This window comes from Neltuma alba, unplaced genomic scaffold, assembly GCF_004799145.2.
Source record: "Neltuma alba isolate B1F8T4 unplaced genomic scaffold, ASM479914v2 tig00006741_pilon, whole genome shotgun sequence".
Classification (NCBI taxonomy): Eukaryota; Viridiplantae; Streptophyta; class Magnoliopsida; order Fabales; family Fabaceae; genus Neltuma; species Neltuma alba.
The window spans coordinates 4,967-32,307 of NW_021634568.1; the positions used below are offsets into that span (position 1 = coordinate 4,967).

At 37.8% G+C, this 27,341-nt stretch overlaps 3 protein-coding genes, 1 long non-coding RNA gene and 1 pseudogene across 4 annotated transcripts; all 5 read left to right on the forward strand.

The window, feature by feature from the left end:
- The first annotated feature begins 1,767 nt into the window (after positions 1–1,767).
- LOC114751067 (uncharacterized) lies at positions 1,768–2,628 on the forward strand. The gene has a single exon (XM_028939732.1). The coding sequence runs from the start codon at positions 1,768–1,770 to the stop codon at positions 2,626–2,628; it is 861 nt and encodes a 286-aa protein (XP_028795565.1).
- A 480-nt stretch (positions 2,629–3,108) lies between these two features.
- Positions 3,109–6,216, forward strand: LOC114751027 (uncharacterized). The gene is made up of 3 exons (XR_003740704.1): positions 3,109–3,389; positions 3,585–3,748; positions 3,984–6,216. It is a non-coding gene; the product is annotated as an uncharacterized LOC114751027 (long non-coding RNA).
- A 5,776-nt stretch (positions 6,217–11,992) lies between these two features.
- On the forward strand, positions 11,993–13,093 carry LOC114751019 (NDR1/HIN1-like protein 1). Its single transcript, XM_028939676.1, has one exon. It carries the CDS (start codon positions 12,178–12,180, stop codon positions 12,805–12,807), a length of 630 nt encoding a protein of 209 aa, XP_028795509.1. The 5' UTR covers positions 11,993–12,177; the 3' UTR covers positions 12,808–13,093.
- Positions 13,094–14,816: 1,723 nt separating this feature from the next.
- LOC114751074 (NDR1/HIN1-like protein 3) lies at positions 14,817–15,639 on the forward strand (annotated as a pseudogene).
- Positions 15,640–17,160: 1,521 nt separating this feature from the next.
- LOC114751073 (NDR1/HIN1-like protein 10) lies at positions 17,161–18,237 on the forward strand. Its single transcript, XM_028939737.1, has one exon. It carries the CDS (start codon positions 17,235–17,237, stop codon positions 17,928–17,930), a length of 696 nt encoding a protein of 231 aa, XP_028795570.1. The 5' UTR covers positions 17,161–17,234; the 3' UTR covers positions 17,931–18,237.
- Positions 18,238–27,341: the final 9,104 nt, after the last annotated feature.

Here is a 27,341-nt window from a genome sequence, read left to right on the forward strand (position 1 = left end):
GTTCGTGGAGAGTTCGCTGGCGGAGCAGATAGGGAAAGATAGGGCGAGAGATGGGTCTCTGAACTTCGGAATGCAGATGAACGTGGAGGCAATTTACTACGGGGAGACCTGGGTTTCTGACGTGGACATGAGTCCTCATTGTGAGGGATTGAGGGTTCAGTTTTTGCCCAACCAGGGTTCAGGAAGGATGACCCTGCCTGATAGGAACTTCTCGGTTCCTATAGGATGGAAGCCTTTCTCTTTGTTTTAATCAATCAATCAATTAACTGCAAGGAGCTGAAAATGTAGGCTCTCCATCTGTCAAGGTTTGAAGAGCTATATATGTAAATATCTGTTTGACAGAATTCATGGTGAGGAGGATAACATATCACGAACGTACTGTTGTGTAAATGTCTGTCATTTTTAGCTTTCACGTACTGGATTAGGTATATGGACATAAGTGTTGAGATTAATTTCTTCCAGTTTTTTGTGTGAATCTTAATACTAGTTATCCATCAAGAAACGACATTATTATTGAAAACAACAAAGAGGATTTCCGAATGTAACACGGTTGAGTTGTGTTATGTTGCAAATTAAACTTGAGTGAGCTGATGCAGGCCTGACTCCAATTTTCCGTGCACAGCAGAGTACATTTATCCGATGGAACTACGCTAGTGTTATTAATTTGACGAAAAACCAGCTGTTTTCAGCAGTTGTGATAGTAAATAATGAGTTTTGCAGGCTATAACTGCTATCACAGCTGTGAGAATTTCTAATAATCTTCACACACACACACACACGCACTGCTGTGATTGAGTAAGAAATAGACCCCTTAAAAGCTGATTTTTTTTAAATGCATAGACTCCTCAGGAGTGTCCATCAGTTCTTGCATGGACATACAAGGATTGCCAAATTACGTACAGAGAAAAACACCACTGCCGTTTGCGTCGCCAAGCTAAGCAGTTTCAGGAACCACTATGACAACTCTTTCAATTTCAAACGGTTTGGCTAATTAATCTTCGTCGTCGATCATAGCCATTGGGACACTCTGGCAGGATCTTCATCTTCCACTCTTTTAGTTCTCGTGTATATTTGGCATCATTACTCCCATCCTATTATCAAATTATCAACCAAAATAAAACAGGAATTATTCCAGCAAGTGACTTATGGTGACAATTTCTTAAGAAAGCCGTTGGCATTTGCGAAGGGGCTTCATTAAAATTTATTTTGAAAATGAACTAGCCTGGCAAAATACATATCATCAAACAAGCCTGCAACAAACTAATCACACATGATATGTGCTCGATCGGAATTATCTTGTGAGCTAGACGCCATTCATCTGGAAAAATGGCTTTAGATATAAATAACTTGTTAAAAAAGTATTAATAGTAACATTTAAGAAGTTTTTTCTTTATTAAATCTTGTAATTTTAGGAATTAAAAATGCGAACTTGTTAATAATCTAAGCCTGAAAATAGGAAAGGCTTTCATGAACTAATAGTCATTCCTGGTCATGTTTCATGGAGTAGTTTAGGAAACGCATCAAGAATCTACCCATACAGATAGATAAATATGCTCCGCAAACGAATGCAACGGCAATTAAAATCCACGCTCTCGACGCGTGTGCCCGGCCGTCTATATATTTTTTTCCGATCCTCTCTCTCCATCCTCTTTCAGCATTTCGTGAGATTTTTTTTTTTTTGGCGTTCTTGATTCCACCCTCGAGACCCTGCCTCTCTCTCTCTCTCTGTGCGGAAAGAGAGAGAATCAAGAAATTAAACCGTGCGTCATGGCTTCAACAAGCCATGAAGGAGATCCCCCAGACCCAAAGAAAGAGTCTCAGCCGTCGGCGCAGTTTCCATCGCCGTATGGCCCCCAGTCCCCTTACCCGCCACCGCAGGTGACGTACTACCCGCCTCCGATGGGTTACCCAGCCGGGCAAGTCCCCTATGGTTACCCCCCACCCGACGGTAGGTACCCTCCTTACGCCGCTCAAGCACCGCCTCCTATGTACAACACCCCGCCCTATGCAGGACCTCATCACCGCTCCGGCGCTACCTGCTTTCGTACCTTTATCTTGTTCATCTTAATGCTCATTTTGTGGTATTTTGTTCTGGTCATTCTAGCCTCCTCTAGTTACGACAATGATCCCTTTTACACAGTAGACTCCTTTTCGGTCTCCAATTTCAGTACCTCAAATTCGGCATTGACATGCATTTGGGACACCAAGATCAACGTAACCAACCCGAGTTCCGATACCAACGTCAGTTACACCGATTTTATGGTGCACGTTCTTTACAATGATGAGGAGCTAATTCAGAGCCAGGGGAAGTCATTGGAAGTGGGAGAAGACCAAATCCAACAATTGGAAATGAGCGCCGCTTATAATCCTGGGGTTCAGCCGCAGCTACCGAATTCGACGGTGGATGCGATGGCCAAGGATCGAGGCACCGGCTGGCTTAAGTTTTCGTTGGTATTAACCGCGAAAGCCACCCACACTTACGAGTCCGCTTTGTTCGCATGGTCGCTCAAGCAAACGATTGCAGCCGAATGCAGAGATTTGAAAGTTCAGTTTGTGAATAATACTGGTAACGCCACCTTCAATGACGAAGGAAATCATGTTCGATGCCTCACGGTTCTGCATTATTGATCACTACGTGTAATTTCCTGTGCATATGTTCATATCTCCTGCTTTTGTCTTAGTCTAATTCATTAATTATTTAATCAATGTTACCCTTTTTCCTTCCGAAGCGTACATGCTTGTAGATATATACGATTGTGTATTTCTTACCCTATTCACTCGCATTCCATTCATATAAATTAAAAACGTTTTGAGAACGTATATTATCATTTAATTTACATTCCGTTTCAATTGGGAAAAAAAAAAGAGGAAAGAATAACATTATACACATTAGGATCAACCGTCATCATAAAAAATCATGCGCGCCAATTTGAGTAATAAATCTAGGTAGCAAAGATGTGGGGAAAAGCATTAAATAGTATAACCTCCCGCGCCCGCCCAAACGGCCAAAAAAAAAACAAAAAGAAAGAGGATTAGGGTGAAGAATTCCAAATTTCCTTTTGTCCGACCGTTCGTCAACGGTCAACCTTGTTTCCCTGCCTTCCGAGTCGCCTCGGCCTCTGTCACCTCACTAAACGCTAATCGGAATCATCAGAAACTCCGACCACTGCCCGTCTCTTACGATGCCTTCTTTTCGGAGGTTTGGAACGCTCTGAATAACGGACTCGCCTCGCACCTTTTTGGGGAGAAAATCAGGGGCATGTAGCTAATGATTTAGCCAAGGGCACTGTGGGTTGGTTAGATTGGAGATCACAGTGTTGGCTCGATTAGATTTAGCATGGTATATTGAGCAGAGGGAGGAGCATCGGTCCTGGATTGACTTCGCCCGAGTAAGCGTTAGGTTTTCTTCCGTAACGGGACCGCCACGTCATTGGGTCCTTCCAGGCCTTGCTTTAGTCTTTGAGTATTGCGCACAAGCGCGTTGTTAAACTACATTGTCCATCGTTTTAATTATTCTGATCGAAGGAATGAAATTTTCCTTTGCAATGCTGATTTTGTGTCTCTGCATTTTGTGGCATGCGCAGTTTACGCTAAATCTTCTGCCCCTTGGGTTGCATATACCACTTACCTAACTTGCATTATCAACTCAAGTTTGCTGTTTCTGTGGACTCTTGGCGAATCGAGTGAACCAGGGACTTTTTCTGAATCATACGTACTCACTTGTCTTGCCACTACTTTGGCAACCGTTGTAAGCAGCATCTTCTGAATATTACCGAATACGCCCTTATGTGTTGAACTAGTTTAGTTTGCCCTCATGCCTTCATATTTCCTTCTCACCACTATACTAAATACTGCTAGAGGATGTGTGGTCCCTCTCTTCTGGTGTTTGCTTTTGTTATTATTGAGGACCTGACATCAAGTGTTTGCTCTTATTGAGAAGGATAGAAAGGTGCATTCTAACATCCACCCCTTTTACTAAACAGGAGGATGCATGCAACATTTTATCTGTTACGTTTTAAAATGAAAATGAAAATGAGGGACTTGATACTTGAATTGCAGGTATCAATATCCCGTCTATCTAGATGTCACGATCATGGTAAGAAAAACGCGATTGCATCTGCTTTGTGATCAATTGGATTCTGAGTTACAATTTTCTTTCTTCTCTGTTTTTAAATTTTTAGATAAGCAATCTTCATACTTCTGGTTGTATTAGTATTGGATCTGTGTTGCGACAGGAAAAGTTGATGTCTCATGTTGACATGAGATCCATTCTGTCCTCTAGTTATTTGATCATGATTTTTTTTGCTTCAATAGATAAGTTAGATGAACTAAACTGATGGAAAATGTGGGTTTGTTATCATTTAAGCTAGACGGTAATGATTATTTCTCTTCCAGTCTATTGATTAGACTTCTGGCACTTATTTTGTCAACTTACTAAGCATTGGTGAAGCGCCAATCTAATTGTTCTATTAGTGTTGTTTACTTATTTTCAATAGGTAGTTGACATACGCCACATGTGCCATGCTCCAAGTTCATGCCATGTTTTGTAGATTTTTTCTTTTAGATCTTAAGATGCTGTTAGATTCTTAGAATTGATGATATGTTAATTAGATAAAATCCATTATACTACATAGTAATTTCTACATTTGTTAATGTCATTAACGTTTCCTGCTTTTCTAATTTGGATCTAGCGCTAGCATGTTTTAAAATCTCTAAATCACCAATAGTTTAGCTGTTAGCATTCCTTGTTAAGAACTGCTATGTCTTAATCTTCAGTTGCCCGGGTCATCTTCTTACAATATAAATATCTCTGAAAGCGAAATTTCTTTCCTTGCTAGCTCTGCATGATTTAACGAATTGAACTATGGCCTATAGAAACTCAAAATGGTGTTGATGCTATCAGCGCCAGCTTTGCATGTACTGCCTAGACAATTGACTGAAGGCACTGGCTCACTGCAATCTGTCGCTCCTTGGCTGAGTTATGATGATTTAGGTTGATCAAGACAGAGCATATCTCAGACTTCCCGGGGGAAAAAACAGAGCATATCAATAGCCTGGTTGAGAGAGGGCTTTTTCAGGGTTTAACATACTAATAAATGTCATGATGCTCAGGTGAGATGGGAAGATTAGGATTGTAAAACAGGTTCATGATTAAATGCTCTAGTTGTTAGTACGTTAAACTATTAATGGATTTCTGTTTAAACAAAGACTTTTTCTCCAAAAAACAGATAACTGTTCAATCCGGTTTTGTTGCCCAATATTGATAGTATATATTTAGTAAACAAGAAACTAAAGGAAAAAAAAAAAGCAAAGGAGAACCATGGTTGATGAATTCCAAATGTATTTTTTTCCGAAAATGAAATAAATCACAGTTTTGGTACGCATATAAGTTCATGTTGGGTTAGCATCTTTAGTCTCGAGTTTTGACGATTTGGCAATTTTTTCTGTGCATAAGAGATAAACTACTTTGTGTTGTTAGTTGGAGACAAGGTCAACATCGGGCGATCAAGACTTTTTAATTGCTTGGTACTTAAAATCCATGTGACTATATGGATTAGTCTGACTGTCACATGAAAGCACATTTTATAGGTTTGAAGATGAAGTAATTGATAGTGGTCTATCCTAAAGGTTTAGCTGCATTGATTGAGGAGATAATGGTCCTTTACTATGAAACTGCACATTCTTTGTCTGTAGACTTGAAAAATCCTGGCTAACCTGTTTAGCAACGTCTTGATGTCTTTTGAGCGAAAGAAGGGGAGAAATGGTGTAGTTGGCCAGAATGATAATGCAAGGTAGTTTGGTCCCATTATCCTTAAATCTGTAAATGGATAAATGAATTGAAAATTTGGGGTTGTGGGAATCTTGAAACTTGTATCTGACTGAATCATTTACCCATTTCCTTTTGTTTTCCCCTGTAGCTTGGACATTGATAGATGAGTGTGTGATTTTGATAATCATTATGCTCTGTGTGTTTTAATCTCAAGGTTATGAAGCTCGTGTACTCCTTGGTATGTTATCTAGGGCTATATGAAAATGCAAATCTTTGTCTGTCATTTTTTATTACTGTAACTTAAAGAACTTCTTCATACCCTCTTTGTATTTACTCCATGTATTAAGGTTTTCTCAACACTCTTCCTCAGAACTGCTTCAAGGAGCCACCCTCGTTAACATGCATGATACTCTTCTGGTCCTAAATATAAGACTTATTTATAATGCAGGACCCGAGGAGTATGTGTATTTTTCATTTTATAACTGCTTCAAGGCATACCAGTCTAGGAAGATGATGTTACAGGTGAAGTACGGTAATTGGCATTCTCACCGGATCATTATAATTTATATGATTCATACAGAACACATGACAGTATCCCATAGCGTGCATATTTCGTTCCTGATAGCGAGGCATGTAGCCATGTATTGAGGAGTTAATAAAACAGCTAATGTATCAGCCCTCTGGGCTGTGGAATGTCCTATTCCTGCATATTCTCTCCTCTTCTCACGTCTGAATTAATTCACTGTACTTGAAGATCTTGGTAATCAGCGTTGAAAAAGCTTACAAACTCGATGTTTATCGGGTGAGATTCGGTTAATCGAATCTGAGGTTGAGCAGACATCGACGTTCCCAATAACTCTTGCACATGAAGATGATTTGAAGTTCCTGCTAATACTCGTGGCACATGATAACACGTGCTATAACTTTTCTCTGGACGTGAAGATGGGCGTAATGGGGTCACAGTGTTGAGCACCTCGATGTTCAAACTCATTACTTTGTAGGCACATGAATTGCTTGTAAGTAAATGCACCTTGCTGATTCCTTTGTTTCACAGAAAAGTAATCGACGCAGCTAATTATGAGATTGAGTTCCCCCTTGGTTGTGAATCTAACCTGAGTTTATCATGATTTTAATTCTAATAGTAGTTGAAGCTTGTGATTAGATTGTTGGCTGTTAATTTCTACATGTTAGTATTGTGATTAGCAAGTGAACATGGCTAAGTAAATATTAGGAAGGCCTCTATCCTGCTAATAATGTTAGGTTTAGTAGGCAGAGCTGTTCTACCTGACCTCTGTGTTTTTTTTCCCTTAAAGGTTCTTTTTAGTTATGTGTTTAGCTCAATCTGATTAATATACATTTTAAACCCGTAAAAGCCCTGTCTGCATCACGTATATACATGCGTTTGACATTTATTTCTAATTAATAACCTTTATGGAAGAAGCAATGATAAACCAGAAGTGGGGGGACCCAGAGAGTTAATTTATTGCTTATCAGTGCATTTGTTTGCTATGCTTCTTTTTAGATAATACCCGGTATCTTTCCTGGAACTCCGAAATATTCGAATATTTTTACGGTTATTCTAAATTAGAACAAGTTTCATATTTCGATGATTTCATAATACATTTGGATAAAGTGTCTCTTCTATAACTCGTTCATTTTTATTTATGTGTAAATTGCTTGCAAATTTGTAATTAATTTATAGGTTAAAAATTATTGAATTACAATGTAAGCTAAAGAAATTTGTTTTGACTATCCAAGAGCCGACAAATTTAGGTTTTAAAAAATAAGAATAAATTACAATTTCACTTACACTAAAACTTTTTATTTTATTTAGTCTATATATGGAGTTAACTTTTAATTTTAACTATATGTATCTTTTGAAAAAATAAAATTAGCTTATAGTCTTTATTCTGTATTAATGGTTACGTTAGAGTTATGTTAATTTTATTGACAAAAATGAAACGAGAAAAAATTATGATATATTTGAAATATCAAAGTAGACAAATATTAAAACAAGAGGAGTATGGAGTCTAATTTAATTAAATCTTGAAAACTCAAGATTTTAAAACGACAGAAACATGAATAAATAAAGCTGATATTTCCTTTATTATAAGAGGACGCTTTTTATCTGAAACAGGGTCATATAATGATGAATTGTATTCTTTTGTTCGAATCAAAATTCATCATGTTTTTGTCTGGTGCTAGTAGGTCAAGATGCTCTCGAAGATTGCTTATGCAGCTCATCAAATTTTGTATACTAAAAATCATTGCTGTATCGAATAATGAAGACAATAAAATTGAAAAGAAATCGCCCTCCCCCTTTCTTTTCTGGTCGGCTGCTTGATTCTTCTCACCTTTTGGCTTTTAGCCAAGTTTCTTTGCACCTTCTGAATCCTGGATTTTTCTCCCCTTTCCCTTCAGTATGAATAAGAATAACATGATAAATACTTTATATTTTATTCCTATATATATATATAAAGAATCTATTTATCATCTCCATGCAGCTAAACAGACTTATCTCTTGGGCCTCGGAGCCTTATTGGCTTCTACTTTTCCATCTGTGTCTCCTTTTACTTTGGCATCCTGTGCAAAGAAAACTAACCAGCATAAAGAAATCCAGTCTTTTTACGCTCAACACACACACACACACACATATATATAAGAAAAGGAAATATACCCAAAGGGAAAAAGGGTAAACCACCACCTGCGTGGCTGTCCCCGTGGTCGTCGTCACCATATGGTATTTGATGCTCCAAACTTTGGTTTGTTTGCCGTAACTTCCAAGAGGTTAAGAAACCACATAAGCTAAACAAGATAATTTTAAAAATGCTTATTTCCATCAAACGATTGATTGGTCGTTATATAGTACACAAAAATTTCCTCCCTTTCAAAGAAGAGGGTAAAAAAAAAAAACTGCTTAAAAGCCGTCGTTTTTTACGGGATGCAAAGCTGCAAACTAAAATCATAAGGGTAGGTGAAAAATGTGGGAAGTTAAGGTTAAATTGAGGAATTTTGGGTGGTTCGAGGTGGATCTTGTAGGGACCCTTATGAGTCGAATATGATGAAACCAATCACCTAAAAAAGAGGAAAACCCCTCGGGATAAGAATCATCCTCAATGTCAGTGCAAGCGCAAGTGCAAGTGCAAGTGCAAGAGCATGAAGCCACGCCTGAATTATTGGTGGCTTAAAGGTGAATTAATAAAAAGATCAATTAGGTATTGGCTATAATATTTTTATTGGCTTTAAGTGAATAGGCATGGAGGCTTTAATAGTACTGTGCCCATTTAAATATTACACCCTCTCCGTCCCATCACCTAAATTAATGCCTTGTGGACCAAAATGTCAAATCAGTTTTTCGTTTGTTTGCTATCGTTTAGAGGAATTGAAGTGTGCGGTCATTAAAGCATCATCTTCGATCAATATTCTATAGCCACAGGATTTTTCCACCCGCAGTTCAATAATCCGGTGTGTTTCGTTGGACTTGCTATTTGTCGGCCGGCTCCTACTATTGACAGTAGAGCAAACCAAATTTTCAGGCTTAGGTTTTGAGAATTCAGACTTTGCCAGCTAGCTAGGCCCCCCATCTTTAAGAAATACCACCAGGCCTCTTTCCCCCTAATATTACACCATATGTGCCACGATTTATTACAATACGGTTTCGCTTTTTTTAATTTAATTATTCCTCTCCGGATCTCATATGCCCCTGACAGCCCGGACGTTGCTTACGTTTTAATGTAGACCCTGAATTTTCTGCTAGAGAATAAGCAAGAAAAAGAGCCGTTGAGATGTGGGGAGAGAGAGGGGTTAGGTGGGGTGTCAAGTGTCAAAAAATGAGAAAAGAAAGCAATATGGAAAGGAAGTGATAAAGATGAGATGCTTCACGACCCTTAATGCGTCATTGCGTAGAGTAGTCAGTTCACTTTTGTATCAAATTTCTTCTGTGCAATTAAGACTTGCATAGCACTTCACTTAACTTGCTTTTCACACCGACGAACCCCCCCAAAAAAAAGCTTCCTTTTCACACCAGATCCCCATCCGAATGTTGCGAAATTCCGCATAAAAAGGCGCAATCATACTTCCGTTCTCTTCAAATATACATTATTGCTGGACTATAAATATATATATATATATATTCTCGATCACCTTTTAAAATATATCCAAATCCTAATTCCTTTTTTCCTGTCTTCTATTACTTTCTGCTGTGAATCTCTCACTTTCTGTTCCCTCTGATCTTCCAAGTAGGTGTCATTGTTCTTGAAAATCCAGAGCCATCTAACCCACTTTCTGCCCTAATGATGGCCTAGAAAAGAATTGTTCTTAATGATGTATAATATAATACTCTTCCGGTCCTTAATATAGGACCCCGTTATTGAGTTGGTTTTGGTCCTAAATATAAGACCTATTTATCATATTTTTTAATTTTTTCTAAATTACCCCTATAGATACTCCTTCAACCATAATCAAGTAGAAGAGGAAGAGGGGGTATTAAGAAAAATGTGTCACATTTATTATAATTAACTAACTTACCTAACTTCGTTGATCTAATCAAATTAGTTAAATGGGTCTTATATTAAGAACCGGAGGAGTATATGAGCTCATGGGATGTCCTTCAGGTCATGTGTTATCCCAACAATGAAAGAGGGGAGCTCATGTGGTGATGATTTATTATGTGTGTGTGCGAGGGTTCTTAGATAATATGGTCCCAACAAGCTGCTGTCAAATTTTGGAAGGTCGAAGGAGATGGACAATATTGATTTGTACCGTGACATGCTTGGGGATTTTTGTTTTATGTACATGCCTCAAACAAACGTTATTATCCGCTAATCAATGACATATATATATTTATATAGATCCTGTTCAAGAACTTCCGGAAACAAACCCCAGATCATTAAAACTTTCAATATATCTGTCTGTTAGTTGTTATAATAACTAGCCATAATAATGTCTCTCAGTGGAAAAGGCTGTCCATAAATCATAAGCATTATTATTTCCAGTCACAGCTGAAACAAAACACTTCAACTAATTAACAGAAAATGCAATCAACTTTTCCATTATAAAAGCAAAGAAGAGAAAGGGGTCAACTTTCTGAGCTTCAGCTGAGACACACACATGCACATGTATGTATGTATCCAAAGCCCAAAGGATAGGGACGGATAGGGAAAGAGGGCGGTTCATTGATTCTCTTCTATCTCCCTCATCACAGTAAGCTTTAGCTGGTGATAGCAATTTTATTCTACCATGCCTTTTAAGATAAAGAACAGAGGGAGGCAGGAACAAAGCATTAGGTCGGCGTGGCGGAGCCGGAAGGTTCTCTGCCATTATAAGAGGGGCCCAGCTAACGTGTTGCAACCGCCTTATTTTCCTCACTAAACATCCAATGCCCATATATATGAGAGAAGCCATCCACATCCATATCACTGCACGCATATATATCCAACTTAATATTAATTCGACCTTTTTCCTTGGAAAGACAAATCTCAAATCACTATAGAGAGAGAGAGAGAGAGAGAGAGGAAAATCACGGGCATATGTAGCTGAGAGGAACTGATAATTAATCTTCTGTTAATAATATTTGACTCAATTATCAGCCTACACATGCATGAAAGCTGGCGCAATATTATTCAGGGAGTTCACATTATTTTTTCCCACTTTTCGTCCCTTTTCGTTTACCCAGCAATTGAAGGCGCCTCTTTGCTGACTTGGCAAGTTAAACCATGTATAATAGGTGCCGAATCAAGCGTGCTTCGCCAGCTTTTCTTCGATTGGCAGCGGTATCTTAATTAAGTATATATTTCAACGTTTCACAAGTTGGCGTAGAATATAATGTACAGCACATATATAATTACGAATAGTTAATGAGCAGATATGTGTGCTTCTATTAACAGTACATCATATAGTTTGGAAGTAGAGAGTGGTGAAATAAATAAAATGCGTGCTGGTAAAAAAAAAAAAAGAAATAAATAAAATGCGGAGTGAGTTGGTAACATCACTTAGTTAACATTAATTAATAATTAGAGCTGGATGCTGATATATATATATATATATATAGCCCTCCACTAGTTATTTATAGTGTGTGTGTATATAATTGCAGACCACAAGTCCACAAGTAAATAGCATGATCAATATACCATATCTTTATCGTTCTTATATCGTTTTCAATTACAAGACCACTTTATTTAATTATATATAAACACCAAAACACCCTCGAAGGCGTCCATTACACGACGCCTCCCTTTCCTCATCACTATACTACCACTCCAGTGATTCCCTCCCTCACTCCTACCCTCCCCCTTCATTATATACTTTTATTAGTTGCCCTCCCACGCACCACTTTATCACTTGTTTCTCCTCAACTCTTTCTCGCCCTTTCTCTCCTCCGTTCACCACCGTCGGCCGCAACCACCACCATGTCGGAGAAAGTGTGTGAGCACCACAGGGATAAGCGAAGGAAGATCTTCCGCCGAATATTCGCGGGGATCCTCATCTTCCTGTTCATAGTCCTCGTCACCATACTCATAATCTGGGCAATTCTCCGTCCTACCAAGCCCGTCTTCATCCTTCAGGACGTCACTGTTTACGCCTTCAACGCTACCGTCCCCAACTTCCTCACCTCCAACTTCCAGGTCACGCTCTCTTCCCGAAATCCCAACGACAAGATCGGAGTCTACTACGACCGTCTGGACACCTACGTCACCTACCAGAACCAACAGATCACCTACCGGACATCAATCCCGCCGTCGTATCAGGGCCACGACGAAGTCGATGTGTGGTCGCCGTTTGTCTACGGCACCAACGTGCCGGTAGCTCCCTTCAACTTCGCCTCCCTCAGTCAGGATCAATCCAACGGCAACATCCTGGTCATAATCAAAATTGATGGGCGCGCGAGATGGAAAGTCGGGGCCTTCATTTCCGGGCGTTACCATCTTTATGTACGGTGCCCGGCGTTTATAACATTCGGGCCACGGAGTAACGGAATTAATGTGGGGGAGAACGCCGTGAAGTATCAGTTGGTCCAGCGGTGCACCGTGAGCGTGTGAAGATGGGTGCGGCCCCACACGTTCGGCGGAGGGAAGTCAACGTCCATCTGTGAGAACCCAATTACACAGTGTCCATCTCTTAGCTCCTGGCTCCTTATCTGAGTATTTTTACAATCATCTGTTTTCAATTTTTTGTATAATTTTTCCCGTCTGAACCCTCTATTGGTCCAAGTGAATCTGTATTTTATTACTACTGTGTTCACATTAGATAAACGCACGACGTAAGGTCTCCGGAATTGTACATTTGGCTATTAATAAAGAGGAAATTATGCATATATAGTGAAAATCACGGTGATGGCAAAATTACAATCTGTAACGACGGAGCTGATAGTTTTATTATTTTCCAGAATAAAATGGGATAACAAATGGGTGTTGAAGGGAGCATCCGGCGTCACTGTCTTCCTTCCCTGAATACTTACGCGTGACACATGTTTTGGCTTCTTGTTCAATCCCTCCGTTTGTCTTTTTATTTATTCATTTTCTTTTTAATTAGATAATTACGTATAGGTAAATCCACCAAAATCCATATTATATATGTGTGCAGCCTGCTTTAGTGGTACTTTTAACAAGAAAATAATATTAAAATTTTAAGGTATATATCGGACCGCTCAATTTTAGGTTCTCATTTTCCCATTTCGTTCAAGATGCCTGCCACAGTATCATATTCCAACTGGATATATACTTTTTTGGGGAGGCTTTTTAACGGGAGAAAAAGGTCGTATTGTGGTGATTGTGTGTGTGTATATATATATATATATGAAAAATCAGCGAAGGACTTAAGTAAACTGCAAAAAGCAAACCAAAAAAAATTAAAAGTGATTAAACGGGATACCAAATATAGGGCAACATAATTAAAGGAAGAGATGAATTATTGTTGCGTGTGGAAGCTGGGAGAGGGTTTTTTTTCCCCCTTGGTTGTGTTGGTAGAGGGTGCACATGAGGGTGGGGGGGGGATAATGGGAAAGGGTGGTCCTTGTCAAAATGGGAATGCAGGCAACAACTAATGCAAATAATTAAATGAGTGAGTGAGTGAATGAATAATGGGGGAGACACATGGTGTGCGGGAATATAATGAGGGGGTGGTTGCTACACATAGGGGCATCATGTTTTTATGTAATGAGAATGAAAACGAAACGAGGAGGAGCAGGCAGGTTCCGAAATTAGGAAGCTTCCTTTATCATGCAAATCACCTTCCCATCCCATGTGCTCCCTCCCCCTCTTTCTCTTTCTTCCATGCCTTTCTTGACTCCTTCTCTCATCATTCTGGCCTTATTTCCACTCCAGGGCCTGTCTACGTTGCATTTTCCACCCTCTTATTTTGGGCCTTTCGGCCCATTACTCTGGACATGTTCTCTTCCCCCAAATCCGTGGACCAGTATTATTTAAACCTTGCCTCCGGGAATTTAGTTCGATCGCGGTCAACAAAGACGAGCATTAAACAGAGGACGCGGATGATCTCTGCAAAATCAGCCGTATAAAAAATAATTTTTCCACACTAGTCATGGGCTGGCTAAATTAGTTTTAAATTGATCTACGTTGCGATTAACTTTTGTTTCTATGCCAGGCCTTGTTTCATGTCAAGAAAACTATTCCAAACAAGCAGTTGTTTCGGCATTTTAATTTTTATAATTTTAACACACAAAAAAAGAAAATTTTATTTTAATTGCGAAAACAATTAAGCGGCGAGCTAGTGGAGTTAGAAAACCGGAGCGTACAGCTCATAGGCAAATTACGGATAATCACTAAGCTTGATTCTATGTATATAATATATAGCCGCAGACATGCGCACTGGGATGAGGATGAACTGATGTATTGGATAAAGTCGGGGAGAGCCCATTATGGGACGGACAAGGTCAATAGGGTACCATGGGAATTTTCCTGCGTACGGATGTTTCAGGGCAACCGAGTTGGGACGAGGAAAGGCTAGTCAAATCTTTGAGCGCTCCTCATTTCTGACCTCCTCCGCCGCGTTATCCCCTCAAGCGTACATATATATACACCCTTCAATTCTCCCTCCCCTTCCGACACCGCCACAAATATCCTTCCCATCTACTTCATATAACTCTCCTGTCTCTGTTTCCTGATTTGATTATCAACCATGGCTGACAAGTCTTTTCGCGCCAGAGGCTGCTGTTGCTGCCTTTTCAGCTTCCTCTGGAAGTTGCTCGTCGGCATCATTGTCATCGTTGGCCTGGCCGTTCTCATCTTCTGGCTCATCGTCCAGCCTCGCTCCTTCAAGTTCTACGCCTCCGAAGCCCAGCTCACCCAATTCGACTACGCCAACAACACTCTCCGGTACAACCTTGTGCTCAACTTCACCGCCCGTAACCCTAACAAAAAGCTCGGCATCTACTACGACGACGTTGAAGGCACAGCGTTGTACCAGGATGAAAGGTTTTCCAACACCGACGTCATCACCTTCAGGAACTCTTTCCGCCAGGACAAGAAGAGGACGGATCCCATGAGCGGCGATCTTCTCCGGCCAGCAGCTGCTGCCGCTGGATGAACTTCAAGTGTCTCGGTATAACGAAGACAAGTTGGCCGGGGCGTACGACATTGATGTGAAGCTCAAGTTCGAGATTAGATTCAGGCTTGGGGATTTCATTACCGGCAGCTACCGTCCAAAGGTCAAGTGTGGACTTAAGATTCCCTTGAGCGGTAACGGAACAGCGGCAGCCAGTGGGTTTCGGTTTCAGCCCACTAAATGCAGAGTCGACTTTTGATGCCTCGGATCGCGGTTTCCATCCCCTTTCTCTGCTTTGCATCGTTTCTGTGGTTTCAATTTATTCGTTCTTTCACATCATCCTTGTATAATTGTTTCATTCTTTCAACGTGCATGGAGTGCGCGCCATATATATATATGTACCTGTTAATTCATCAGTATGCTGATAAATGATTCTTATGCTTTATATATATAATTAATTTTATTTGGCTATATTCTTCAATATATACGTTTCTATTGCTTTGCTACTGTTGATCTATATATTAACATGCTGCGCCCGAGTCCAGAGTGAGATCGCTGAACACCAAAGTTATCAGGATCTACCTCTCCCCCAGTTTTCTATTCACGTTACCCCGGAAGTTTATGGACGTCCTTCACGCATTTACGCGCGGTGATGCATTATTAAAAAGTTAAGTTCCTTCCTATCAGAAGCATATGTGGTATGCCGCCTCCAATAACTCGTGTCATCTAAATGCGAACTGGAATGACCTTACTCTGCTCTATGTCAACCTATAATCAGCGCGCAATTATCCCCATTAGACTTAGCTTCCCCTTGGCTTGCGGTATCCAGCAATATGGCCGTTCAGTGAAGCCTGGATTCGCTACAAATTGGCTGCCATATGCCCATGGATACTGATACGTTTGTACCTTTTTAACTTGTGAGAACGGACAATAATCCAGGAACATTTCAGAAAAGAAATAAGAATCTTAGGACTTGTTTGGTTTCTTATTTTGAAAACAATTTTTTGTTTTTAAAAATAGGAAAAAAAACTTGTTTGATAATTTGTTTTTAGCTGATTGTTTTAAAAAACAAAAAACAGCAATATGTTTTTAAAAACTAAAAAATCAAAATAACTTTTACATGTTTTTTTGTTTTTGTTTTTGTGTTTCTTATTTTTTATTTTAAAAATTTTGAGAAATCTTCTTTTCTTCTTATCTACTATATACCGTTTATTATTATTAGCGACAACTATTACCTACCAAATGTGATTTTTTGTGGTTTTTTTTCAAACATGATTTTTTAAAATTACTATCCAAACAAATTCTTTTGTTTTTTATTTTGAAAACTTACTCTAAAAAATAATTTTATAAAATTGTTTCGACAAAAAAAACAAAAAACAAAAACAAACATGCCCTTAGTTTCGCTTCGTTTTCTTTGGTGTTCATCGACTATTCACTCCCAACTAAAACTCAATTCTATTTAATATTATTAGCAATAAAAAAATCCTAACTTTTCAGATGTAATTAAGCCACCAAGCACCACGCGCCTTCCAGCCTCAACCCGCAAAATCCTTCACTCATTCATTAATCTTCATGCCTTGGCTTGCTCAGGTTGATTTATTTATTATATTATATTCATCTTTTAATTTATGAGAATTACAATCAAGTTTCACAGAAAAAAAAATTATAAAAAAATCCTAATAATAACTTCAATAGCTTATAATGACAAGTTTTATAGTAAGAATAAATTTTGGAATTTATTTTTTAATTATTTTTCTTGTTTGGGACCTTATTATAATTCTTCCTCAAGACTTGTCCATAAACCGATTGCCGTTCGCCCATTCCACTTCTCTGGTTTCTCAATATATATAGCACCATCCACTGGTGGTCTCTTCTCTCGACCCCTTTTTGTATTCTTTGGTTCTCGCACGACTTTTCCCTTTTGCTACCATTATTGCCCTTTTCCACTTGTGCGTCTCTGAACATGCCTGCAAAACAGACCCAACTGAATGGGGCCTACTATGGCCCATCCATCCCACCGCCCACCTCCTACCATCGACCAGGCAGCGGAGCCGGCTGCTGTGACTTTTTCTGCTGCGGACTCTTCTCCTGTATCTTCAATCTTCTCCTCACCATTATCGTTGTCGTCGGCATCGCTGTTTTCTTGTTCTGGCTCATCGTCCGTCCAAACGCCATCAAATTCCACGTCACCGGTGCCTCCCTCACTCAATTCAACTACACCTCCAACGGCACCCTCTTCTACGATCTGGCCCTCAACATCACCGTCCGAAACCCCAACCGCAGGCTGGGGGTGTACTACGACAAAATCGAAGCCTCCGCGTCGTACCAGGATGCGTGGTTCGATTCTCAGACGCTGACGCCATTCTATCAGGGCCACAAGACTACGGATTTCTTGAACCCTGTCTTTGAGGGTCAACGCTCCTTGCTCCTTGATTCCACCCAGACTTCGGAGCTGAACAGGGACAAGAGCTCTGGGATTTATAATATCGACGTGACTCTGCATCTCCGAATAAGGTTCAAGTTAGGAGCCCTGAAGACCTTCAAGTTGAAGCCCAGGGTTAAATGCGACTTGTCAGTTCCTCTCGCTCTCGCCAGGACACCTGATGGAAATTCATCCGTCGGTGAGTTTCACACCACGCGGTGCGACCTCGATTACTGATAAATATGAAACTTCCTGTTTCGCGTAATATCATAAGCGGTCCCGCCCCTTCCCATCCCATGCCGGCGGACCCATTCAGCTACCTTGTTGCATAGTCTCTTTTTTCTGCTATTTTCTGTTTGTTTTTTCATTGGATTTTGACATGTGATGGACTCGACATTCACCATATACACTATTGCTGTATATTTTTAATATAATTTATCATATTATCATAATTATTATTATACATATATATATAGTTGTATCGGAGTTTTTGCTTTTATTATGTTTGTCTTATTTCTCTGTAAATAAAGTGCTATTTCTTTCATTTGTTTCCTAGCTGATTGCATTTTTGAGTTTGGTTGAGCGTGGAATTGTCATTAGTTTATTGCGTTTCTATTTGCTCGATCTTATAGTAGATTGAATAAGCTTGTTCTTTTTACCCTGGCCCACAACGACTTTTTGGGTTTTGATATCAGGAAATAAGAATGAAAACTAATACGGCAGGCATGTGAATGATGTAGCTGGTGTAGTTAATACTTATATTAGTCGTTGGTTGGGTTAACATCTGAGGCGCAGTATCTTCTTTTGAGTGCGTCGAAGCGACTGTCGCATAAAAGAGAAGAACTCTCGTAGAAGGAAGAGAATTTTCCAATCACCGGGCGTCAGCGTCGCTGACTTTTTACTGTGAGATAAATTTAAATTAGTTGTTTTAGTTGATATGAGATGTGAAATTTATAACAAATAATAGTAACAACAAACAGACGATCTTATATATTAGTAAGAGTGTGTGCGTGTGTTCTGAGCAACAGTATAATTCCCTTGATTTTGCACGTACGCCTAAATAGACACGGCTTTGAAAAAGGGTTGGGAATACACGCGATCTCCAGTGTTGAGATGCATACAGGAGTAGGGACGGTAGCTTACACACACACACACACATATATATAGGTATATGTATGTACGTATGTATAAATGATCCTTTGTTTACTTCGTTGGTTTGCAGCCGTCGTTAGTAAATTTTTGTTAATGGTTGTGGTATGTATGGGTAGCCCTTCAGTTATATATTGGCTTATTTTTGTTGTCTCCGTTAGCAGAGTCTGTTTGCGGCAACTTGCTCATTATATTGATGTATGATTTTATTTTATGGAATGTTGAAATTATTAGCATACTAGCCGAAAAAATAAACGTGTTACGTCTCCACCGCGGCAAATCTAGAAGATAGCACTCAAGGATAATGCAAACAAATTAAAGAGCCATGCATCGTTCAATGTAATAGCAAGTTTGTAATTATTACCTCATGTATTTAATATAAGAGTTAATTAACTAATTTGATTAGATTAAAAAAATTAACTAACCTAGTTATTTGTAAGAAATAAGTGTTTTATTCCTTAAAATACTATTACTAATCATGTATATTAATCAGGATTACTGTTTGATTAAACTTTTAACTTGTACAACTGTAACAAGGATAACATTAAAAAAAATAGATAAATATGAAAGAGACAGAATAGATTGAAGTCTTATATTTATGATCAAATTAAATGACAATCTAACTCTTATATTAACCGGAGGTGGTAGTAGTTTAAAATTGTGTAGTAATGTCAGATGTACTAACTTTATAGACATAAATTAATGGTAATATTAGAGAAGCAGACAATGACAATTTTAGTTTGTTATTAGCTTTGGGAAATTATAAAAAAGTGAGGCAGAGTATGTTTGAGCGCGCGTGTGCGAGTGTAATGCATCAGGAGACATGAACAAAGACAGGGGGATATTAAATTATTCTGACAGTATAATATGTGTAATTTGCGATATCGCTAGGTGATTTGTCCTTGTGGTCTATGAAAATACTCGCGCTAAAATCTTGTTTAACTTCCGTTCTTAATTAAACTTGTGTATTTGAGTACAAAAGGTAATTAAGCATAATTAAACTTTGAAACGAATGGTAAATTAAGTTAGATGTCGTGATGGATTGTTACTACGACGTTGTCTATTTGGGTTTGATTGATTAATATAAGTAAAATATGCCTAATGAAACGTTTCCGCTGACCAACTCAAGGGCCCATCCCAGTGGAAACACCCACCCACTTTGACGGGATTCTTTTATAAGTGCGACTTAACCTAATCGCCCAAAAACTGTCTTAATTAACTTAACTGGCAAGTTTCTTTTTTTTTTTTTTTTCAATTTTAAATATACCATAGGCTGTGAGCGTTGTTTTTCCTCATGTCTCTCAATTGGCAGTGAAGCCGTCCTGGGATTACTATTATAGCTATACCCTTTTGCATCTTTATCACATGGGAGTTACGAGATCTCAAATATTGACTGGGAAAGCAACAACAGGGAGTTAGCACTCAGGATAGTCAATTCAATCAAGAATGCTTCTTCTTCATCAGCACTGGTTCATTAATCAGAAAAAAAAAATGAAATATTGTTTGACAAAATGAATGGGAGACATTGAGGAATATGAAAAGGGTTAAGATGGATCCAGCACTCTGAAATATTTTTTTAAGTGTATTCAATACCCTAAAATATTTTATGGTACATTCAGTATCCTAAATTATTTTTTTAGGTGTCTCCAATATCAATCTCAAGGTATTAATATGAAGATGGACCGAAAAACTAAACCGGGCTTTCTATCAGAATTTAGTGTAACATGAACACCTTAACAGCAGTGCTACTCGTTTTGCTGCTTTTAGAGGGTGTTTGGATAGAAAATAAACTATGATTTTAAAAGTAATTTTACAGTATACGAAGTAAATATATAGATAAATTTGTCTCAATTTGTGAAAAATATTTTTAAAAAGTATTTCTGGAGATATCTAAACACCCCTTTAATTCGGAGAGCATTGGGTGCTCATCAGTTTTGATGAGCACCCAATGCTCATCAGATCTGGACGGTCCAGATTTTATTTTATTTTTATTTTTTAAAAAATAATTATTTTAATAGGTATAGGATAAAAAATAAAGATAATCTTCTAACTATCGTTCTTTAAAAATATATTTTTTTCTATTTTAAAATATTATTTTAAAATATTAAATATGGACCGTCCAGATTAGATCTGGACGGTCCAGATGGCTCATCAGGTGATGAGCACTGTATACGGACCCCCTTTAATCTCTCTTCTTTCGTTTTTCCTTCTGAAATGATTTTACATTTTCTTTTTAATTGTGTGATTCAATCTATATCTGACAACATAGAAGGCGGGCCGACCTGATCCTCCCATGAAACAGGACTCACAATAAAATGTATTGGGCCTTCACCCATAATGCTGTCACTACACTCACACCTGAACTTCTAATATATTACTGACATAAAAATTAGTCTGAGCCCAGTGCCATCGCATGTATAAAATCCTAAAATCCAAGTTGGCTTTAGCTGAAGAACCATAGGGCCACCCGAAAACAAATTAAACCGAGGCTCCCAGGAAAAAAAGGGGGGGGGGGAGTTTGTGGGGAATTAATGGAATTTTTTTGCCACCTAAAATTGACGGAACGTTGAGCATAAAAGGAACGCCGGAACCACAGTAATTCCTCGTAATTGGGTTGTTATCTTGATCCAAATGATATGTAAAAAGTTATTATTTTTTACACTAAAATTTATAATTACATGCTATTTTATTATCACTAAGATTTTTGAATAACCACTCCTGATTCTATTTATAAGTCATTTTTAATATATTTCACATAGACAAAGAAAAATATTAAATTTTATTAACTCTTGTTCTAAATTCAATAACCTTCCAAGTTCCAACTTTAGCCTTATTTAATAACACAATAATAAATAGAGGGTAAAATTGTATACCATACAAAAAATTTGTCTCAATGCCCTATAAATAAAACCAAAAAAATATTTTCTCTCTTTGCCCTATAAATAGAACCAGAGGAGTATTTTTTTAGATTTTATAGCAATTCTCCTTATTTGGTACTACAAGGAGAACGCAAAACACGCGTCATTTGCAAAGATATTATCCCATACAATATTTTGTTGTGGAAAAATGATTCAACATTAATAAACAAGAACAGATATTGGCGTTCGACGTCTAATAGTATAGGCTTGTTTTTAAGCATATATGTGACTAATTGGTGCTGGAGTGAGGTGGTTCTTTCTGCATTATATAGGAAGAGAGACCACAAGCAATGCATGCAAACCGCCACATCTCTTCACTCCGTGACTGCGGCTGAAACAGCAGCACATGAAAGTACCTTAGCTTGGACCCCTCCATCAATCTCATCACTTTCGAATGATAGACATCCTAATGAAGACAAGGAATCAGAATATATACGTGCCTGCTCTGTCTTCCCCACATTAATGACAACTTGACGCCTTCCTAATTAACATCTCACCTCAATCTCCTTTCAACGTCTTCCAACAATTGCAACTTGCCAGCCACTTTTGGATCCAACACTTCCCTTACTTTCATGCAGAACCCATGCCCCCCTAAAAAGAAAAAGAAAAAGAAGAGAACAAGGGTAATGCATGCACACCAGGACAGTGACCTTAACCAAAAACAACCTTGTATTTATCTCCCTTCTCTCCCTTCCTCAAAGTCTGCGAAAGGCTCAGATGCCTTCATTGAAACTTTGTCTCCATCCTAAATCCTTTTGTTGTGTATGGAGTCCGGTAATTACCCTTTCTTTTGAAAGGCCTTCATTTGTCTTTGGAGGAATATTTCTTGGCTCAATCTGGCGTTCTTGAAAGTAGTTTTATTCTCTACCGTCATGCCTTTTATTTTTATTTTGTTAATTCAAAGAGGGGGTTCGGGGGAGGGCTTAGAATTGGTTCCGAAAAGCGGCAGGGTAAGAAAGAAATTGGCACCTGACAGTATGCTGAACTTTGAATAAAAAACGAGACCTGTCACATGTATACATGGGTTTTAAGATCAATATAATATTCCTTCCTCTCTTATATGCATCACGATTTTTTCTTTTTAGTTTTCTTTGCCAGCTTCTAACAATTGGATTCACGTGTTTAAATAAAGTTAAGTTCCGCTTCGGATTCTTGATTATTAGGCTCAGGTCATAATCAGGAACAAGAAAAGAACAAGTGAGACATGTATAAACACTCTGCGTGCGTCTGTCTACTGAAATGTTATGTACACATTATGCAGAAATGGCAGGAAATGATTCTAATTTGTATACATGTATATATAATTAGTTAATTATTTGATTCTATAATTTTGATTCAATTAAAACTCGGCTCTTGAACTCTGACCCGGGTATATCATTTTCAATAATTTTGAATTGATACTTAGTTCTTGAACTTTGATTTCCTGTAACTTAATTTTCGTAGTTTTAACTGTTTAAAATGTTAGTACTTAATTACATTTTTTAAAAAATTATAATCATAAGTGCTAACTTTTCCCAAAGTCCTGTAATTTTTCCTTCTACGCATATACCCGTATCCAAGTGGGGGTGTGACATATATTATTACTCCTCCGATCTTTAATATAAGACTTGTTTAACTAATTTGATTAGATTAAGGAAGCTAGGTAAATTAGTTAATTATAAAAAATATGACACGTTTTTCCTAAAATACCATAATCATCTTTCCTAATACCTCTATTTCTTTTCTACTTGATTATGATTAAGGGAGTATCCATAGGGGTAATTTAAAGAAAACTGATAAATATGAGAAATGGATCTTATATTTAGGACCAAAACTAACTTAATAATTGGGTCTTACACTAAGGATCAAAAGAGTATTATTTAAATGAGGGGGGAGATAGTGCGTGTACGAGTTAGGTAGGAATTTTATAAGGGTATTTTTTTATTTTCAATGTAAATGTCGGAGGTGTTTGATTGGAAAAGAATGTATGACAATAGTCAAATTAATTCAAAGCAGTGATAAAGCAACCTACTGCAACTGGGTAAAGTTGAAAAAAGGAACAAGAGAAGTGTGGGGATGAATGTGGGACATAAATTAACAAGAAAAGTAGGATGTGCATATCTTGAAGAGAAAGATGGATACAATTAACAAGAGCTTCTCAAAAGGTGATTAGGAAGTTACTTTTCAATTTATGGTGGTTAGAAAAAGGGTCGTCACCGAGCAAAGCGAAGCACAATGAATAAGATGGCTCTTAAAGGCAGCAAAAGAAAGAAAGAAGCAAGTGATTGGCCACAGCAAAGTAAGGGGTCCGATCCGATTCTATTGCAATGAGTATGCGTGATATGCCACAAAGGCTTACGACTGAAGTTAGCCGATGCAGCTGGTAGGTCCATAGGGTGACGCAGCCTTCTCCTTTATGATCACCCACCATTACCACAGCGGGTTAAGTAGCAGCAGTGGTTGTTGCCGCTAGGGCTCCATCAAAAAGAGCAAACCACCATTTCCATGGACCCATTTATATGTATTGGGATCCATTCCCCCTTTTGACTGTCTCATCTCACCTCACTATGAAGTATGAACATATTATCACCAACATGTCCCACCAACACCTGTTCATTACTTGTCTCAGTATACAGAGATTGCGAGAATTGGGAATGCAGTCTGCTTTTACTTGCTAAATATATATCCAATGAAAGAAATGCGGAGCACGCACGAAGGTGGGGAGAAGGGGAAAGGAGCAGGGCAGGCGGGCAAACTTAGAAGTGGGCCGGGCGGGTATGGGCCCAAATATATTGGGGAATTTGGTCCCCCGCCATCTGGGTCGTTACTCAAACTCATAACAAGGCCGAATTCGCTACGACGCGGAGAAAATTGGTAATTAAAAACAATATGTTCTTTGTACTTTATGGGGGAAAAAATTAAGGGATATTAATTAATGGACCAGAGCAAAATTTGGATGAAAAATTGAGAAACCCATGCTTAAGATTCACAAATATTTGAAGATTCCGTTAATGTATAATTTAGGGTGGGGCGTCAGTGACCTGTAAATAGGCTTTTATTCTAATTCCTTCCATTTTATCCATAACATGGCATTTTAGTACTTTGTGGCGTGGATCCCTCTATTGCCCTAGCTTTTATTACATTAGTTGGAAAAGTAAGATGCCGGCACCTAAATCTTCAGTAGATATATTTTCAACTTTCACCCTCGTGGCCTACCTATTTTTAATTTTTTTCAAAGATACTAGTTGAAGATGAAAAAAAAAAAAAAAACCTTGGTGACGCATGAGAAATAAATATTGTGGTGACAATGACAGAAAGAGAGAATCGGCACAAAGTCTGTACACCTACGCCTATACAGAGACAAATCTATCTTCAACGATGAAAAAGAAAAGTTTACGAACTTTATTTCACAATGTTTAAACAATTGCCTTTGTTTATATAACTTGAATTTTGTTTTTGATCAGTGATAGATCGATGTTATCCAAACTACCCCCACAGCTATTAATTGTCAATTATGAGTGGCAACGTGATGACAATTTTATTTTCTTTCAGAGCTGTGGAACAGTTCGTTCTCTGATTTCCCACCAGAATTTTTAGTTGGGAGACTTCAGAGTCACCTCTTTATATAAAAATAGAACTCTCTCGTTTGATCTATTAAATTATAAGAGTGGAACAAACTACCAAGCTCAATTACAAACATTTACTTCTGGCAAAAAAGCACTATAATCTACTTTACTAATCCATATTATTCTTGTGTTGTGCATTGTACATATGTATCAACGCTTTGTAAACATAACTTCTTTTTTCCGCCAACGTATAACAAAACCGAAATTTAAACTTCAGAATCTCTACTGTTTTTCACTGTTAACACAATTAATATTTAACAACTTGCTCAATTTTAAATATTCGTCCTGATCAAAATGACCACGGCTTTGGTTCATGAAACTTTTACAGATTCCGAAGGAACTGCATTTTTTTCCTTTATTTGCAAACTGGCCATAAGAACTATTCCCTGTAAACTGCTTTTAAATATGCTTATGAAGTGCCTCGAATATTTAGATCACAAAGGAGAAAAAATTGGACAACCACTGAATAAAATAAAAGAACAAAATGATCCCCATAAGATGCGCCCCATATATGTATGTTTCTCGGTGAGTGGCAACGTACAACAAAACAAATTGGGCGTATATTTGCAAATCCATGTCAACCTTTCCTCCATTATATCCTTATCACTTTAACCTAACCAAAATACCTTTTCTTTTTTTCTTTCTTATTAATAAGTTACGACTAACTTTACTAGGAAAAAAACGAAGATGGCTGATGAGCCATCCAAGTTGTCAAAAAAGATACGCATTATTTAGAAGTAACCTCTGCAAGGGGTAAATATCCACCACGAAAAGAGAGGAGCTTTAATATTTGTTGTAAAAGGGACAACCACTTTCCGCAATTATTACGTTTTTCTTAATATTAAATTTTTTTTAATAAATTGTTAAGAATATATCTATTATTGGGTGCCAACTTTATCTTCCTGCTTTTAAGGCAAAATAGATTCCACTCAGCCACGGTTCGTACCGCTTTTATTAATGTAACAATATATAATACCGGAACTAGTGTTAGTATTCATCATTTTGATTAGTATTTTAAATTCATCATATCTGAAATGTTCATATCTTATTTGAATAGTCTAGATTTAAAATATTTAATTAATTATTTTTAAACAGAAAAAACTACTTTTCGAAAAAATAATAGTTAAGAGACTATCTCTATTTTAGATTATATGTATATTAAAATAATTATTTTGAATAAATAAAAATAATTAAAAAATTAAATCTGAACCATTGAAATGGGATATAAACATTCCAAACCTGATGAGTTTAGGATACTCGTCAAAATAATTAATACTGAAACTGATTATATAATACCGTGTATTCGGCAAGTAACTTATGGGTTTGCAACATTGCGCACATGATTCATCAAACCCAAATATGTCTAATAATAACAGTAAATCAGTATAAGGATAATTACATGAAGAATTTGTCCAGGAAAATCACGTTGGGGGGTGGGGAAGAGTTACCTTCAATATAATATAGTGGACTACTAATCCGTTTGATTGAGGATTTTTCATTGAAAAATTAAACGATAAAGTGTACATTTTATTAAATTCTGTCAAAAAAACCTTTCAACAATTCTCTCATTTTATACTTGCCTTTATCGTATTTATATATTCTCTCAATGTTTCAGTTTGTTTTAGCTTTATCATAGGACACGAATATTATGACATACAATCAATACACACCTGTAGATGGAGGAAGAATTAGATACGACACAACACTGCTGTGACAGAGAACAAATTATGAAATGATGCCAACTAATGAAGCGAAATTAAATTCATGCGGAGGGGAAAAAAAAGCTGAACAACGGAAGAAAATAAAAATAAATGAGGGACAATTAAAGAGACAGCCTAAGATGGGGGTTTGCTGCTTTCACAGATAGCCAAAAAGAAAAGGATAGGAGAGACAAGCGAAAGGTAGGAGAGCATAAGCATATAATGCGGTTTTAGAGAGGGAAAGAAAGCATTCATGGATTGTCCACCACTGATACA

Bases quoted from the DNA above. Each gene is read 5' to 3' on its own strand.
- LOC114751019 (XM_028939676.1), top strand. From the start codon at position 12,178: ATGTCGGAGAAAGTGTGTGAGCACCACAGGGATAAGCGAAGGAAGATC.
- LOC114751067 (XM_028939732.1), top strand. From the start codon at position 1,768: ATGGCTTCAACAAGCCATGAAGGAGATCCCCCAGACCCAAAGAAAGAG.
- LOC114751073 (XM_028939737.1), top strand. From the start codon at position 17,235: ATGCCTGCAAAACAGACCCAACTGAATGGGGCCTACTATGGCCCATCC.